At 40.1% G+C, this 18,224-nt stretch overlaps 1 protein-coding gene across 2 annotated transcripts in view; it reads right to left on the bottom strand.

Moving 5' to 3' along the window:
- Positions 1-18,224, bottom strand: part of PDE7B (phosphodiesterase 7B) — a 344,587-nt gene that overhangs the window by 30,491 nt on the left and 295,872 nt on the right. For both annotated transcript variants that reach the window (XM_032159684.2, XM_032159674.2), the window contains 5 exons: positions 17,089-17,240; positions 15,195-15,258; positions 13,085-13,180; positions 10,105-10,205; positions 8,514-8,645 (listed from right to left, as the gene is read on the bottom strand). In XM_032159684.2, coding sequence (XP_032015575.1) covers positions 8,514-8,645; positions 10,105-10,205; positions 13,085-13,180; positions 15,195-15,258; positions 17,089-17,240 — 545 coding nt within the window. The remainder of the gene's footprint in view (positions 1-8,513; positions 8,646-10,104; positions 10,206-13,084; positions 13,181-15,194; positions 15,259-17,088; positions 17,241-18,224) is intronic.

Below are 18,224 nucleotides of genomic sequence, written 5' to 3'. Positions count from 1 at the left end.
GGAAAGTTTGGAACTTCCTAGAGACTTGTTGCATGGCTTTGCCCAAAATGCTGATAGTGATATGGACAATAAAGTCTAGGCTGAGGTGGTCTCAGATGAAGATGAAGAACTTTTTGGGAACTGGAATAAAAGTGACTCTTGCTATGCTTTAGCAAAGAGACTGGTGGCATTTTGCCCCTGTTCTAGAGATCTGTGGAACTTTGAACTTGAGACAGATGATTTAGGGTATCTGACAGAAGAAATTTCTAAGTGGCAAAGCATTCAAAGGGAAGCAGAGCATAAAAGTTTGGAAAATGAAAAGTTTTGAAAAGGCTGATGATGCAATAGAAAAGAAAAACCCATTTTCTGGGGAGAAATTCAAGCCAGCTGCAGAAATTTGCATAAGTAACAAGCCAAATGTTAATCACCAAGACAATGGGGTAAATGTCTCCAAGGCATGTCTAAGACCTCCATGGCAGCCCGAACCATCACAGGCCTGGAGGCCTAGGGAGGTAAAAATGGTTTCCTGGGCCAGGGCCTAGGGACCCCCAGCTCTGTGCAGCCTTGGGACATGGTGCCCTGCCTCCCAGCTGCTTCAGCTCTAGCTGTGGCTAAAAGGGGCCAAGGTGTAGCTCAGGCCATTGCTTCGAAGGTGCAACCCCAAGCCTTAGTGACTTCCACATAGTGTTGAGCTTGTGGGTGCACAGAAGTCAAGAATTGAGGTTTGAGAACCTCCACCTAGATTTCAAAGGATGTACGGAAATGCCTGTATGTCCAGGCGTAAGTTTCTGTAGGGGCAGAACCCTCATGGAAAACCTCTGCTAGGGCAGTGCAGAAGAGAAATGTAGGATCGGAGCACCCACACAGAGTCCCCACTGGGACACTGTCTAGTGGAGCTGTGAGAAGAGGGCCACTGTCTTCCAGACCCCAGAATGGTAGATCCACCTATAGCTTGCACCTGTGTACCTGGAAAAGCCACAGACACTCAATGCCATCCCGTGAAAGCAGCTAGGAAGGGGGTTGTACCCTGCAAGGCCACAGGAATGGAGCTGCCCAAGGCATGGGAGCCCACCTGTTGCATCAGTGTGACCTAGATGTGAGACACGGAGTCAAAGGAGATCATGTTGGAACTTGAAGGTTTAATGACTGCCCTGTTGGATTTTGGACTTGCATGGGGCCTGTAGCCCTTTTATTTTGGCCAATTTCTCCCATTTGGAATGGGTGTATTTACCCAATGCCTGTGACCCCGTTGTATTTAGGAAGTAACTAACTTGTTTTGATTTTACAGGCTCCTAGGTAAAAGGGACTTGCTGTATCTCAGATGAGACTATGGACTTGGACTTTTGGGTTAATGCTGGAATGAGTTAAAACTTTGCGGAGTGTTGGAAAGACATGACTATGTTTTGAAATGTGAGGACATGAGATTTGGGAGGGGCTGGGGGCAGAATGATATGTGACTGTGTTCCTATCCAAATCTCATCTTGAATTGTAGTTCCCATAATCCCTACATGTGATGGGAGGGACCTGGTGGGAGGTAATTGAATCATGGGGGTGGTCCCCCATGCTGTTCTCATGATAGTGCATGAGTTCTCATTACATCTCATGGTTTTATAAGGGTTTTTTTCCCTTTTGCTCAGCACTTCTCCTTCCTGCCACCACGTGAAGAAGGACATGTTTGCTTCCCATTCTGCTATGATTGTAAGCTTCCTGAGGCCTCCCCAGCCCTGCAGAACTGTGAGTCAATTAAACCTCTTTCCTTTTTAAATTACCCAGTCTCAGATGTGTCCCTATAAGAGCGTTGAGTATGGACTAAATATAGTTCCTTGCTATTTTTATACCTAGGTCAGTATGAAATATAACTTAGAATGAGTCAGACATGTGTCTGTCTTTTGTAAAGTGGAAATAGGGTGACTGTGAAAGTTAAGTGGAAAAGTGGAACTGGCTTCACTGCCCTGCAAGCACATTCCAGGCAGGTCAGTTTAAGGACCTAAAAATGGATTCTGTTAACACTATTTATGCCTGTGTACCCCTTGGAAAGTCTTCACATATCCCCATGGGCACACATACCCTGTGTGAAAACTGTGGCCATATGTGACTGTTATTGAGGGCAGGTGGTGTATCGTATTCATCTTTGTGCCATGGTATGTGGCACTGTGCCACTTAAATAGGTAAATATTTGTTGAATGGGTACTGAGTAATTGATACCCCAAACCCCAAAGTTCAGTAGCTGCAAAAGTTAAAAGAACTGTTAAAAGAAAAAGAGTCCTATCTGAATTTTTGGTCAATACCTGATAGAAGCCAGATTTAGGATCTTCTGTAGTGAAATCCTTAGACTTAGGTAAAATCCAAAGAAATTTTAAAATTATTACTGCAATTGGTTCCCTCCCACTGCTGATTCACAGACAACCAGGATTAGGTAAATGACTCAAGAAATAACATGTATCAGCTTGCATTTGTCAATTCCAAGATGCAATGAGAAGATCATTCCAAGAATTTTTAATCATTGCTACTCCTTCTGCATGGTGTACTTTCTGTGTATTCTTAGTAAGACTGCAATAATAAGCAGGAGAAGCTATTAAATATTCCCCAGACATCAGAACTGTTCTGGGTATTGAGGATATCACAGTGAATGAGTTAGGTGACCAGAAATGTACTGTCTTTCAGTGAAGTGGACATCTAATCAGGCAATAGCGATTGCAGTGACACATACCGTGATAAGGGAAGTAAGAGAGTACTGGAAAATCTCATAGGAGGGGCTTGTAAGATGGACTTTTGGAGAAAAAGAAGGCTTTCAGGAGGGAAATATGTCCAAATTGAGATCAAAAGGATGAGCAAGTAAGAGAGGAATCAGAGAGTACAGACCACATACTCTATTGTATATTATATTTGAGTAAAATATACCATGGAATACTACATTTTATTCAAATAGGCAGAAGGAAGAGCATGGGTGTGAAGATCTGTAAGCAAGAGGGATACTTTATATCTTTGTCTTGTTTTGTTTTTATCTATGAATTATCACTTTCTAATAGAAGACATATTTTACTTACTTTCTGTTTCCCTTAGAAAAAAGCAGACTTTTTTGTTTTGTTCATCTTCTATACTCCCACACCTAGCATGTATTCAGCATGCCATATGTATCTGCTGAATGGATAAAGAATTGAGTGATATGTCTGGGAAACTGGAAGTTCAGCCTCGATGCACAGAAGCCTGGGAGGGGAATGGTGGGAAGTGAGGCTGGAAGGAATGGCAGGGGTCAGATCAGAATGGGGATGGTAAATTGTGTTAAGTCATTTGGACTCAATCCTGAGGCATGGTAGGGTTTTAAGCAGGAATCGATTTGGTCAGATTTGAGTTTCAGGAAACTTTCTGTCTTCATAGTGGAAAAAGGGCTGAAACCAGGCAAGGCTGAGAGTAGGTGGATGAGAGGATTATGCTGGTGTGCCCTAAACTAGGGGAGAGGCAAGGGGTGGTGAGCAGGCTTGCATACACTGGGGTTTTTTAGTGAATTGACAGAGATAAAAATGCTCTATCCTCCCTAGCAAGAAGCAGCTCTTCTCCTACAGACTCATCTTTCACAGAGGCTCAATGACTCGTATCAACCAAAGGTAGACAGAGAAAAAGAAGAAAAGCATCAGAAATGGTCATGGAGATCTAAACACGTGGTGAGAGGATACCATTTAATATCCTTTGAAACCCTCACCGGTTCTAGAATACCACGTCAGGTACCATGTCTGTCTGTCTTTAAGAAGTATCGGTTCAGTAATTTCACATTATCCTGATGACAATGTGTTCTAGTGGCTCCAACTCTTCCTACTTGCAGTTTTAAGAGTAATCTTCATCTTAAAGTTGAAGGAGTAAGCATCTACCTTTGTGACAACAAAAACTATTAGAACTTTAATTTGAAAAAAACAAAACCCTTCGAACTTCTAAGGCAAAACCTTCATTTCCCTTTGTGCCTGAATTATCAAGTATTTTTCACCGTAAAAACAAAACAATCCCTTTGTTTGCTAATAGCGCACCTGGTCTTTAATACACCACCAACACAGGTTTTCAAATTAAGTCAAGAGGGTATTTGGCAAATAGAATCTGGCAGAGCAGAGTTGCTATCATACAAGGCAGATTTAAACTGTTTTTCCCTCTATTTATTGGATACTTTCTTTGATTAAAATACTTCAAATGATGATGATAAACTGAATCTGGGGTACAACAGGAACCAAAGTTAATTGAACATTTTAAATCCAAAGGATACAGAAAGAAAAACAACAGGAACATTGTCTGTGTTTTCATTTTTAATTGCTCATGAAACAAGGTGCAAGACTTTAGGAGATAATGGAGGCTGCTGAGTTCTTCCCTAACAAGCCAATGGTCTCCTTGGTAACACTATGAGAGCCCCAGCCTAGGAGGTCTCAGTGGAATAGAAGCTCCTTGAGTCCTAAACAAGACCTTGGCCCTTGAAGAAACGATAGCACTGCCTTGTTTACTGCCTGTTTGAAGATGTTCTCTTGTTTGTTCTGCATCTGCCCAAGATAGCTGAGAGCAGGGAGCAGGGATGCCAATTGCTGTCTGCAGGGAAGGCTGGGGTTCAGATTGGGGACGGCAGAAACTTTATGGAACAGAAAGTCAAATTTGAGGCTCCTTTTATAATTTTAGCACTACTTTCCAAAAACACCTTTCATACTGTAGAAATTGTGAGCTTATGTTAGTCTTTGCAGATGTTTGTTTGAGGAGGGGGATCATGGGACCACGTGGAAGGAATATTCCTCCTGGATGGGTCAACTTCATGTTTGTGATTCAGACTCATTAAGAATAAAAAGTGGGCCGGGTGCGGTGGCTCACGCCTGTAATCCCAGCACTTTGGGAGGCCGAGGTGGGCGGATCACGAGGTCAGGAGATCGAGACCATCCTGGCTAACACAGTGAAACCCTGTCTCTACTAAAAATACAAAAAATTAGCCGGGCGAGATGGCGGGCGCCTGTGGTCCCAGCTACGCGGGAGGCTGAGGCAGGAGAATGGCGTGAACCCCGGGGGGCGGAGCCTGCAGTGAGCCGAGATCGCGCCACTGCACTCCAGCCTGGGTGACAGCGAGACTCTGTCTCCAAAAAAAAAAAAAAAAAAAGAATAAAAAGTGGTTCAAAATGCTGATCCCCCTCTAAGTGCTTGTGATAAATGACTAAGAAAACTGATTATAAACTTCTGCAAGAGATTATAGAATGTAATAAATAGAATGTTTATGGGGCAATTTTTAAAAGTCATTATTTTAAGGACGCTATGTCATGAGTAAATGTTAGAGTCCGTGTTGTTGGACTCTATTGAAAGGAGTTAAATTTAAAATTGAACTGAAAGTTGTTCCTTTACGATTTATAATCACCAATGTTGTACGTAACTTAATGCTTACTTTGCACAATTGCTAAGCCCACCATTAAATTTGTGTGTGTGGGGTTGGAGGGTGAAGGAACAGAAAGTAAATTCTTGGTTCTGTTTCTCACATGCTGTTTTTCCTCCCAGTCCACCCTGGACACCTGGACTGCTTCCAGTCTGATGAGAGAGGTGCCAAGTAGAAGTGCCTTCAGTGCCTTCATGTTGAATTTGGTTGGCAGTTCAGGGAGTGAGTCTGGCCCAGAGAACAGACCATGGGAGGGAGCCCTCTGACCTGGCCTTCACTCCAGCTGCCCTGCTCTCTCTTTATCTCAGGGCAGAATAACAGGCTGGATGTTATGCAATGATCCTCTTATTTATTAGAACTAAAAGAGCATAGCCAACAGAAGGAGGGAGAGGAAGCCCTCTTCCATTTTATCTCATTTATAGTAAGTCTGGATTGTAGCAAAGTCATGCACAGTGTGTTCCCCAAGCCACATAATTCCTGGCACATCCTGTCTATGGTATTCTTGTTGACCAAATGTGCATGTGTGGATGCATAATTTTTGTGTATATATGTACATATATATATTTTTTCATTCATTACCATGGTTCTTAACATTGTCAGAATCTGCAACTTATTTTAAAATTTGATAAGAGTAAGTTATAGACCCTCTCCCTAGAAAAATGTGCATGCAAACATCCTATGAAAATTTGCAAATAGCTCCCTGAAAGCCCATTTGTGTCTCAGCAAACAGGCCCTTGAGAGGCTAAAAGGCTACATTTCCGAAGATTTTTAAATACCATGTGTTTTTAATGGGTTTGCTCAGCTTATATATTATGTAACGTGATTTTTTCCTTTGATATTGAAAACTTAAGATTTCTGCCAGTTCCTCATCTATAACTTAATGCAGAGTAAAAATTTCTTGATCCAGGTCATGTCCTGTACAACTAATCTGAAGTTACTACAAAAGAGAGCATATGCACTGAATCATGATATGCACAAGACACTGATCAGAGACAGGGCTGTAGATGGCAGGACCATACTTGGCTAAAGGCCACTGGACATTCCATTTTCAGTTATTCTGGAGTTGTGGAATTTAATCCCAAAAGTACATCAGCTCATCCTGACTCTAATGCCCTCTTTTCATCTCAGCTATTAAAAATGTTACTCACACTTTAGGGCCCAGTTTATAGCATTCTTTTTCTATGTTCTTTTTTTTTCCCGCTGAAACTATCTGCAGAATCAGTTTCTCTTTCCCCCCTCTTCCCATCACATTTGTTTGTAGCTAAATACTTTAAAGTATCTACCAAGCCTCTCACACTTTAGAGCACTTTTCTTTTCTTTTTCTTTGAGACAGAGTATCCCTCTGTTGCCCAAGCTGGAGTACAGTGGCGCCATCTTGGCTCACTTCAACCTCTGCCTCCAGGGTTCAAGTGATTCTCCTGTCTCAGCCTCCCAAGTAGCTGGGATTACAAGCATGTGCCACGACGCCCAGCTAATTTTTGTATTTTTAGTAGAGACGGGGTTTCACCATGTTGGCCAGGCTGTCCAACTACTGACCTCAAGTGATCCGCCTGCCTCAGCCTCCCAAAATGCTGGGATTACAGGTGTGAGCTGCTGTGCCTGGCCTCGATCAGTTTTCTAGAACCCTCTTGTCTGCCTCACTACAATAGGAGCATTGTAGGAGAGCTGTTAGTTTCTTGTATGTGGTAGGTGATCAATATGAATTTCAGAGGCAGTATGCATAGTTCTTAGGCACTTTGGCTCTGGAAACAAAAAGTTGAGTTCTAATTCCAGTTCTATTAATTATCTGTTTTCAGGAAAAACACTTACGTTTCCCAAGTATCAATTTTCCTTTCTGTGGAAAATAGGTATGATAATAGTACCCATCTCACTGGGCTATTATAAAGATTAATAATATACTACATCAAAGGCATTTGGCACAGTGTTTGGGTCATAGTAAGTGTTGAATAAAGGTTAGTTAAATAGTTTGTTGAACTGAACTTTTTAAAAGAATTTTTTCATCTTTTTGATGTTCCTTAATATAGTTAATAGTGATGGTATATAGCCAAAAATAAAGAGATCATAATTTTTTGACAAAATTGAAATTTCCTATTATTTTCAAGTCTTTTTAAACAATTTTTACTTTTAGTATTTACAAGTACCAATTTGGCTAAGAAAAGTTTCAGCTTTTTTTCTAGCCAGCTATAGGACACTGAAGATATCTGTATGGTGCTATGTGATGTTGCTTTGCCTTTAACTTTGTCCCTAAATCTTAAAAGACATGGATCTACAGCCTCCAAGAGATCATAAGACCAGTTGAACAGGTGACTGATATAGGTAGTATCCTGAATGTGGTCCCTAGACCTATACCCCAATTTCACCCTAGTCATAATCAAAGAGATCCTTCTGGGTCGGGCATGGTAGCTCATGCCTGTAGTGCCAGGTGGCTCATGCCGGTAATCCTAGTGTTTTGGTAGGCTGAGGTGGGATGATCACTTGAGGCCAGGAGTTCGAGACTAGCCTGGGCAACATAGTGAGACCTTGTCCCTACAAAAAACAGAATTAGTCAGGTGTGGCGGCACATGCCTGTAGTCTGAGCTACTAGGGAGGCTGAGGTGGAGGGATTGTTTGAGCTCAGGAACTCCAGGCTGCAGTGAGCTATGATTGCACTACTGTACTCCAGCCTGGGTGAGAAAGCAAGACCCTGTTTCTGAAAACACACACACACACACACACACACACACACACACACACACACACACACATCCATGGATCCTTCTCTCTTCTCTTTCCTTACACGGACAAGGCCAGAGAATTAGAGAATATATTTACTGATGGGAAAAGAAAAACAGTAGCTCACTTTATTCTAGTAAGATCTTTGGATACAAAGAACAGCACAAGTATTTACTCTTTAGAGATTTTAAAAAACAATTGTATCGACATGAGCTAATTCCTCAAACCTCTTTCAAACTGGGATTAAGTTTGCTTGGATTTTGCTCATTTTGAGCATCTGAGTCTGAACAAATTTTTGAGGGCAGAGATTGTGTTTCATTCATCTTTGAACTTCTAGGACCCTAAAACAAGGCTTTCTCCATGGGCAAGATTCAGGCTTGAGCACCGGGCCTAAGGCGATTGACCACACTGTGTCTGGCTCCAGGTTGGGCTCCCTTACCTGATATAGGTTGGCAAGATGGTGGTTAGTTTTTATCAAAAATGGCTGGTTCACCCCTGGGTGGTCCACATCGTGTGCTGCTGCAGCCAGCAGTCCAAGCATGATGTCCAGAGGCGTGAGGAAGCTGGCGAGCTGTTAAAAAAACAAATTGGGAGATTGATTGGTGTATTTTCACAAATAGGCTCATAATCATTTTGGCCAAATCAAACACAATGAATCATCATGGCATTGTTTAAGCCTATCAGCCAGACCTTTACCCTTTGAAGCATTAAATGAGGTGTTAGTCACATGAAATCGCAGGCAAAAAGGAAAGGACTGTGTGGAAAATATTGGGTAAACTCAAATTGTGTAGATTATTCTGGTATCCCCTTTTTCCTATTCCACTCTGTTTTGTTTTGTTGTTGTGATGGCATTGCTTGTTGGCAACAGTGCTGTTGGGTGGATAGGGAGAAGACAGGGCCTCAAATCAGCTTTGCTCCTAGAGAAATGTGTAAATGAAGAAAAAAGTTGAAGTCACATGATGGACCTACTAAAAAATCATTTGTGTATTTCAACTGTCTAATATATCTTTGCCACTTTGAAAGAAGTGGGCCGACTTGCAAGATCTGCATTTTTTTCAATGTGTAATAAATAGTGGGAGAATGTATGAGAATCTGTGATTTTCTGGTTAGCTAGGAAAATAAGCAGAGACATGGGAATCCAATACTAACTTTAAAAATACAACTGTATGACATAGTACAATGTTTAGACTACTTGGAAATTAAAAAACAGAGCCATTAATGTCCTTGGGATATGTTGCAGGGATGAGGCACCCACCCAGCTTTGCCCTGAGAGTGCCTGTTTGACATCTGAATATTTAGTGGTTGCTGTCAAAGCATCCGCGTATGTAGGGGGATGTTAAAAACAGATTGAACTCAACAGTCTTAGAATATAATTTTCCAGAAACCTTAAGAAAACTCATCCTGTACCTTGTACCAACAGACTTTATACAGCTAAGGACTGCCTGAATGTTGAGTATTGAGCATTATTACGATGTTTTTAATTTTTAACTTTGGATTGGTTTACTGCATCAGAACATGCTTGCTAAGAGGTCTTTGACATTCACAAGTTTTCTTGGGCCCTGAATCAGGATATCCAGTTGGCTCAGTAGGAAATAGAACATCAGACTTGAGGAGCTTTGATTCCATTTGTTGATCAAAACTTATGCGGTAGGAGACTTTTCCCAGCAAAGTTCAATGCTGGTGCTGTTTGTGGCAAAGATCTAAGGCACGGAGCTAGTTCTATGGACTGTTGAAGATGTCTAAGAGGTAGATTGCCATAGAGAGGAAGTTTTTTTTTTTTTTTTTTTTTGTCCAAATGCAGCCTCAAAAATATACAAAATATGAAAGAAAACCTCAGATGAGTCCCATCCTTTTTCGTGAACACTGTAAGATTTTCAGAGCTGATACTGGAACCTTAATATCAATAATTTGTGTTCACATTGTTAATGACACATAACATAGTTACTCAGATATGTTGGGTAACTTGGGCCTAGCAGGTAGTTTCCTTGGCATTTCCAGGTGGCTGAGGAGGCAGCTGGGTCTTGTCTTACCTTTGGCTCTTTCAGGTAGCAGTGCATGGCCTGGGTGACGTCTGCTGCGTGAACAGCATTGTGATACGGGTTTTGGCTGTGGTAATCTTCTTGAACCATGACTGGGAGGTAAACAGATAACTCAATCAACTAAAACCCAAATAGGAGTGGTATACTAGCTTAGACTTACTGTGGGTGCTTTTTGCTTAAAAATATCAGTGCCTCCAAAATGTGCAGCATAAAGATGCTTTAAAAATAAACGTGGTTTGCAAGCTTGGCAGTTCTGCTAGGCTGTTTTTAGCAGAGAGCAGAGATGGACAGCAGAGGGGAGAAAGGCCAAAAGGATTTGTGAAGCCTTGGGATTTCTCACCTCCTTCATAAATCTCCCCTTTCTGACATTCATAAAGGCTGTCATTCATAGGAAAAATAAATATGTAGGAAAAGGACAACTTTATCTCACACTATAGTTTAATTGAGTTTCTGCTGTTTATAAATAATATGCCACAAATGAGGTTTCCTTCAAGGAGCCCAAGTAGCATCAGAATACTGATATCCAAAGACTGGTTTAACACTTGAATAACAAATACCAATGAAAGCAAATCCGGGCCTCTTAGGGCAGAGATTCAGAGTACTGCCTTGATCCAACTGTGGACTCCTTGGATTTATTTCTACCTTATTCAAGTTAGAGTATCATCTTTCATGCTCCTGCAGCCTATGCAAGGCTTAGAGCACTCTTGGAACCAAGTAGAGACACAGGCAAGGCAATTTTGGTTTGCTATTTATGGAAGACGCTAACCTGCTTCAGCGCATAATCAAGGCAATGCTTAGGATGCAATATATTCAGTGTGTATAGACTGTCCTGATTTGCAAGTGTGGCCAGATACTCTCAGCCCATTGCTATGAATCTGGCTCTGGATTACAGTGTTAATTCTGTTGTCAAGTCTTTGTATTCTTTACATATTTTCTGGGTAGACACACCTGTCCAAAGTATCTATATCTGTATCTCCCTTTTTGGACAAATCAAAATTATTTGGCCCTATGCATGGCCATTACTTTGCTCAATCAATTAAAATACAATCAGCTTGAGGTTATTTGGATTTCTGGAAATTAGCCATGTTGTGACTAGTTTCAAATACTTCGGTTGTGTTGCACATACCTTTTATTCAGCAGGTATATTTTACAATTATATTTAAACCCTCTATCATTTTAATGTCTGTATTGGGCAAGTTACTTAACTGCTAGTTCCCTCAGTTTCCTCCTCTGTAAAATGGGGATAGCAATAGCTCTGAGCTCAAAGTGGAGTAAGGATTAAATGTGTTTATTAATATATGCAAGTCCTTGGAAGAGCTTCCAGCAGATGTAAGCACCACAGAAACCCGGTTGTGGTTCCCATTATTATTGTCACACCTGTTATTTTCTTCTGATGGCATTAAGTCAGCTTCCAAAATCAAAGTACAGCCACGTGGCAAGTCAAAAAGAAGCCAGAAACATGCTAAATGGCAGAGGAAAGTCATCTGGTGATTAGAAATGTGCCCTGAAAAATTCACCGGCAGATAAATAAGAATATGCACAAATTTAAATAAGAACTGAGGCTGCCTTTTGATACAGAGTAATGATGGAGTTGAGTGGAAAGATGGTGGACTCCCAAGTCGACAGAGCTAGGCTTGGGCTCATATTCTGCCACTTACTAGCTGTTGGCCTTGGGCAAGTAATGAAGCCTTTTTGTACCTCTCCTAAACTATGGGACAAATGGTAATAATAACATCTTACTTGCAGATTTGTTTAAGTGGTTAGAAATAACTTGCCAAAAGTGCTCTGCTCATAGTGGGCACTACATAAATGGTAGTTATTATTTTTTTAAAAGCCTATTGAAAATTTTCAACAACTCATGTCCTGATTAGAATTATTTAAGGCACATGCTGCTGGAGGTTTGTTAATATGTCAGCAGACCAGTACCTTCTTTGAAAACGATATGTTCCTGATGGTGTTCTTTATATGTAATTTATTATAAATGTAACTACACTTGATTCTTGAGAACATGGGTTTAAACCACGTGAGTCCACTTGTAGTCAGGTTCTTTCTGCCTCAGCCACCCTGAGACAGCAAGACCAACCCTTCCTCTTCCTCTTCTTCCTCAGCCTACTCAGTGTGAAGGTGACAAGGATGAAGAGCTTTATGATGATCCACATCCACTTGATGAGTAGGAAATGCATTTTCTCTTCCCTGTAATTTATTTATTTATTTATCTATCTATCTATCTATCTATCTATCTATCTATCTATCTATCTATCTATCTATCTATCATCTATCTATCTTTTAAGACAGAGTCTTGCACTGTGGCCCAGGCTGGAGTGCAGTGGCGCGATCTTGGCTCACTGCAACCTCCACCTCCTGGGTTCAAGCGATTCCCCCTGCCTCAGCCTCCTGAGTAGCTAGGATTACAGGTGCCTGCCACCAAGCCTGGCTAATTTTTTTTTTGTATTTTTAGTAGAGACAGGGTTTCACTGTGCTGGCCAGGCTGGTCTCGAACTGCTGACATTGTGATACACCCACCTCCCAAAGTGCTGAGATTCCCTGTAATTTTTAAAAGAACATTTTCTTTTCTCTATCTTACTTTATTATAAGAATACAGTACATAATACAAAGAACATACAAAGTATGTGTTAATTAACTGTTTGTTATTGGTAAGGCTTCCAGTCAACAGTAGTAAGCTATTAGTAGTTAGGTTTTTGAGAGTCAAAAGCTATACACAGATTTTTGACTACACAGGGGGTCAGCACCCCTAACCCCCAAGTTGTTCGGGATCAACTATAATCAAGTAAACAATTTTTAAATGATTTAGGATGAACAAGCCATATTTTAAAAGTAAGATGAGATCATTTAAGATTAATTGGAGGTCTTCATCTATCATCCTATGGTTCTTACCACTTTATATTAAAGAGTATTATGCATTGCCATTATTCAAGAGAATGGGGCTAGAAATGTGAAAAAAAGGACTTACCTAAAAATCGGTGTAAGGTCACCATATCTAACTTGAAATGGTGAATGAGTCCATGGGTATTGAAGAGGTGGCACAGCAGTGTTACCAGGCTGTTTCCTGCAGGAAAACAGACACTTCCTTTAACTCATTTTGATCATCACTAAAATATCAAGATTGACAATAAGATCCAAAGTCTCTGTAATAAAGTTTCTTTGATAGAATACTTTTTCCCCTTTAGAAGTGAAATTATTCAAGTATAGAGCATATTATTACTATGATCTGATCCGAGGTTTTCTCTTATTGTACAAGTACAATTAGCTCAGACCTTCTCCCTTCACCAAAGACAATGAAGACATTAAGAGTTAGAAAGAATCTGACTACTGAGGTGTCAGGGATACATACACATACACACACACACGCACACATGTGTATATGTGTATTTTTTTAAAGACACAGCTTATGGCCACTTGAAATGTTCCTTAAGTCACTTCCAACTGACTATTCCATTTACAGGTGTATCTAAACCACCATATTGCTTAATAGTCATAGCCTATTCTTCTTCCTATGGAAAATCACTCAAGAGGAGATCTGAGTATGAGCTATTTTAGAATTCAAGTCAGAAGAGATGCAAAATTGCAGCTGTAATGACTTGTAAGCATTGAAGAAATATTGTTTATTTAGGAATAATGATTTTGAATTTTAAAAGCACAGACAATGAGACCAATGGAACAGAATAGAGAACCCAGAAATAAATTCATGCTTCTGCAGCCAATTAATGTTTGACAAAGGCACCAAAAACACATTGGGGAAAGGACAGTCTCTTCAATAAATGGTGCTGGGAAAGTGGGATATCCACACGCAGAAGAATGAAATTAGACCCTCATCTCTCACCATATACAAAAATCAACACTCTATGAATTTAAGACTTATACATGAGACCTGAAACTATGAAACTACTGGAAGAAAACATACAGGAAATGAAATCAGTTAGGTGGAAATACAATTTATTTCCCCTTCTCGATTTTGTAGCTACTTATAAATCAATTTCAGCATTTCTTAGATATGTCTGGTATATACTTCATATACTTGTGAGGCTCTTTGACTTCTCCTTTGAACTAGTTGTAGCATCTTACTGGATCTCTAATTAGTTGAGTTAAAGAAAATCTCTGACATGTGGTCATTTCATATGTCTATGAGAGTCATGATTATATTCTCTTTTAAACAAATACCATTGAACAAGTTCTTTTGTTCAACAGGTAACTTAGTTTACCAGTACCCGTTTCTCAGTTGATTTGAACAAAATGACATGCAAAATTATGGGATTCATCTCTCCATGACCTAGTTTGCTTTCCACAGTGTAAAGGTCCATTTCATGGTCTTAGGCTATATTTCTCTCAACTGCATATTGTTTGCAAAGTAATAGAATGATGAGAAAACCATATATAATGACTTAAAGGAGATCTATCAACATCAGCATTAAATGTGATGTCTTTCATTGGCTCTCAAATCTCATCAGCTTTGTTTAATGGCCAGATAAAAATATAATAGGTTTTTTTATTATTTTCTTAAGGAAGGTCTTTATAGGCACAAAAATTTAAGAAGTGACACCAATGAAGATGTTTACTTTTCCCTTTGGCTGCAGTCTAAGCTTTTATATTCTTTCCTCAGCAATTGTTTTCTTCTGGTGGTGTCAAACATATTTGAGCAATACCCGCAACAGCACAGACTTAGCTCACTGAATAAAACTGCATAAGCACCCTGCCCTGTAAAAGTCAGGGCTGATCAGATGTGCTTTTGTTTCTAGTTTTCATCAACTAACAATGAACTCCCTACTTTTGGATGTGGCCAAAATATTCTGCAAGAAAAGAATCTAATCTGTGGTTTCTAAATTCCTCTGGGACGATCAAGGTCACAAGGAAACTGTCTTAAGATTCTAAGTTCAAATTCAGTCCTTATTCTTCATCTGAGTTGATTTTCCCTTACTCTGGTCCTTCTTTAGTAGCTGTAGATTTATGAAAATGGGGAAAGAAGGAAAAAGGAATAGCAGTGTTTAAAAATAAATTTTGTTTTTCATGAAATTAATCCCACTTTATGGTATATATTTTAGTGAGAATTCTTTTGGGTAACTTACCATTTGTCAAGCGATCAAACAAGAAAATGTCAAAATCCCACATTCCCACTTTGGAGAGCATGTGCTGAAAAGGCAAACAAAAAACAGCACACAAATGAATCACACTGGAGACTCAAACATTTACTTTGGGATACAGTGGATTGAACAATTAAAAAGTTGAAAATCCTAGCATACTACCATCTAGTGCAAATGAGTGGTTTCCCTGTGTCCTACAATAAAATCCAAATGCCTCAGTGTGACACAAAAAGACCCTCACAACACATCAGAAAAATGAAGGGATATTAGGTTATTTTTGAGGTTTAGATTGTGTGAGACTTTTACCTAACTCACGCAATATTAAAGACAGCCCCAGGACTTGGCCTCTGATAGCTGGACTTCCAGCCCTCTGTCCTTTCCACATCTCACACCACCTTTCTTGAGAGGTGGCTGCTTAGAGGAGAGACACCGCCAAGAGTGCTCTGTCAGTGACATTCCAGGGCTGGGGAAGCTTGGGCTTGTTCTCCTCTCAACAAACAAACAAGCAAGCAAACATTCAAAAATTTCCCAATCTCAGACCTTAAGTTGTTAGGAATGATTTTTTAAATCTTTTTGGAGACCTAATATTGGGAATTAGCTCTTTTGACATTACTTGCTGTTCACGTTCTAATGGCATATATTAGTTGCCTGCCTGCCTGCCTGCCTGCCTTCCTTCCTTCTTTCCTTCCTTCCTTCCTTCCTTCCTTCCTTCCTTCCTTCCTTCCTTCCTTCCTTCCTTCCTTCCTTCCTTCCTTCCTTCCTTCCTTCCTTCCTTCATTCCCTCCCTTCCTTCCCTCCCTTCTTTCCTTCCCTCCCTTCCTCCCCTCCCTCCCTCCCTCTCTTCCTTTCCTTTCCTTATTTCCTTTCCTTTCCTTTCCTTTCCTTTCCTTTCCTTTCCTTTCCTTTCCTTTCCTTTCCTTTCCTTTCCTTTCCTTTCCTTTCCTTTCCTTTCCTCCTTTCTTTTCTTTCCTTTCCTCCTTTCTCTTCTTACTTTCCTTCTTTCTTTTCTTTCCTTCTTTCTTTTTGAGACCTGGTCTCACTCTGTACCCCAGGCTGGAGTACAGTAGCATCATCATACCTCACAGCAGCCTCAACCTTCTGAGCTTAAGTGGTCCTCCTGCCTTGGCCTCTCAAAGTACTGGGATTTACAGGCATGAAGCACTGTGCTTTGCCAGTGGTATATATTTCATAATAGTACATAAATAGTATAATATCACTTAGCATGCAAGCTATAAAATCTATCTTCGACTTCTGTTTAAACTGGGGCATTTATTGCTGAAATTTAAATTCCTTTGGCAGTTTGGGGTAGACATAACCTGAACACTTTTTTCAGATAGTCACACATTAATTTCCACCCTCAGTCAGATCAATGTATTACAAAAGTAATTGTAGAGTTATTAAAATTTATTCAAATGAATTAAAAATTATAAAAAGGAAAATGCAGTGCATCAACAGCCTGAAGTAGAATTAAGAGTTGATAATGATTGGATTATTTTTAGTGTAGCTATTACAATGAGCTAATTTAATAAGTTAAGAAATTTAGTTATTCCCTCATTAGTAATCTGCCAGTCCAAAATTTTGCTTTACTTAGTATTGTGCAAATATGTTTTGTACCTTTATAAAAATGAAAATGGCTAGTATGTGTTAGGCATGGGTATATTAAGCATATAAACAGGGTTTACTTCGTGCACTTCATAAGGGGGATGTTTGTGTTCATTTCATTTTCTATTAGAGGAACAAGTCTAGATGTATGGAATAATGAGCTCAGGGTCACAGAGCTCCTCAGAGGCAGAGTGGGACTCCAACACCGGTGCTATCAGCTGAGGCACATGCTCTTGGCCACTGGCCTGCTGTGAGGAGACAGGGGCAGTCAGCTTACCCTTGCTTGTCCAAGGTAGTCTTCATCCAGCAGGTGCAGAGGGGCTTGTGGTATAATTCCACGAAGCAGCCTTGATGCATGGAAGTATCTTTGAAAGCTTAATAGTCTTTTCACCTTTTTCTTGGTGCCAATCTCCCCTGAGTATGTTGTATCTGTGGAAAGTCATCAAGTCAAGAAATTTATATATTTAAAAGAGAGCCAATTTTCTCCACTCTGTAAAACTATAATGTATTAAAAGAAGAGAAATTTAAAAGATACTTTCCATACTTTTAAAAATATGGTCTATTGAACTCTACATTTGAAATGTTTCATGAACATACCTGATATTTGTTTTTTTTTTTTAATTTTTTACTTATTTATTTTTGGAGACAGGGTCTCACACTGTCATCCAGTCTGGAGTGCAGTGGCACAATCTTGGCTCACTTCAACCTCTGCCTCCTGGGCTCAAGCGATCCTCCCACCTCAGCCTCCTGAGTAGATGGGACTACAGGCATGTGCCACCATGCCTAGCTAATATTTATATTTTTTGTACAGACAAGTTTTTGCCGTGTTGCCCAGGCTCGTCTTGAACTCCTGAGCTCAAGCTATGTGCCCATCTTGGCCTCCCAAAGTGCTAGGATTATAGGAGAGAGCCACTGCACCCGGCCTAACTAATATTTCTTATATATTACATTTACTAAAATGTCAAGGTGTGTTTCAGAATGTAAGTTTGGAAGGCCATGAAATATATGAATTAAGAATTTCATTTTCTTGTTAATGATGCTGGTATGCTAAGTGAAATTCACACACTTCTGCCTGCATTTGAAATGAGCAGTTATTCTTTTTCTACCATAGCAGAATTGAGACTCAAACAGTTAGGCCAAGTTCTCATCCCACACTCTCACTTGTATGATGAATTTTTCCACCTGAATTAGAAGGGTTGTAAATACACCAGTTTACACGTGAGGATATGGTTTCTAATATTCCAGGAACATCACTGGCAAAGGAACCAATAATCTTGCACAAAAAGTGACCTGGATGCCCCTGACAAGAAGCAGAGAGTGTTTACTTTCTAATGGTGTATTCTCTCTTACTGGTTGCCATAAAAATCTAATCTTACCAGTAGAGATATTTTAATACTCATTTCACATGTGCCT

Source organism: Hylobates moloch, unplaced genomic scaffold, assembly GCF_009828535.3.
Source record: "Hylobates moloch isolate HMO894 unplaced genomic scaffold, HMol_V3 SCAFFOLD_2, whole genome shotgun sequence".
Taxonomy (NCBI): Eukaryota; Metazoa; Chordata; class Mammalia; order Primates; family Hylobatidae; genus Hylobates; species Hylobates moloch.
Note: the sequence above shows the minus strand (reverse complement) of the source record. Positions and strands in the feature narration are given on the sequence as shown.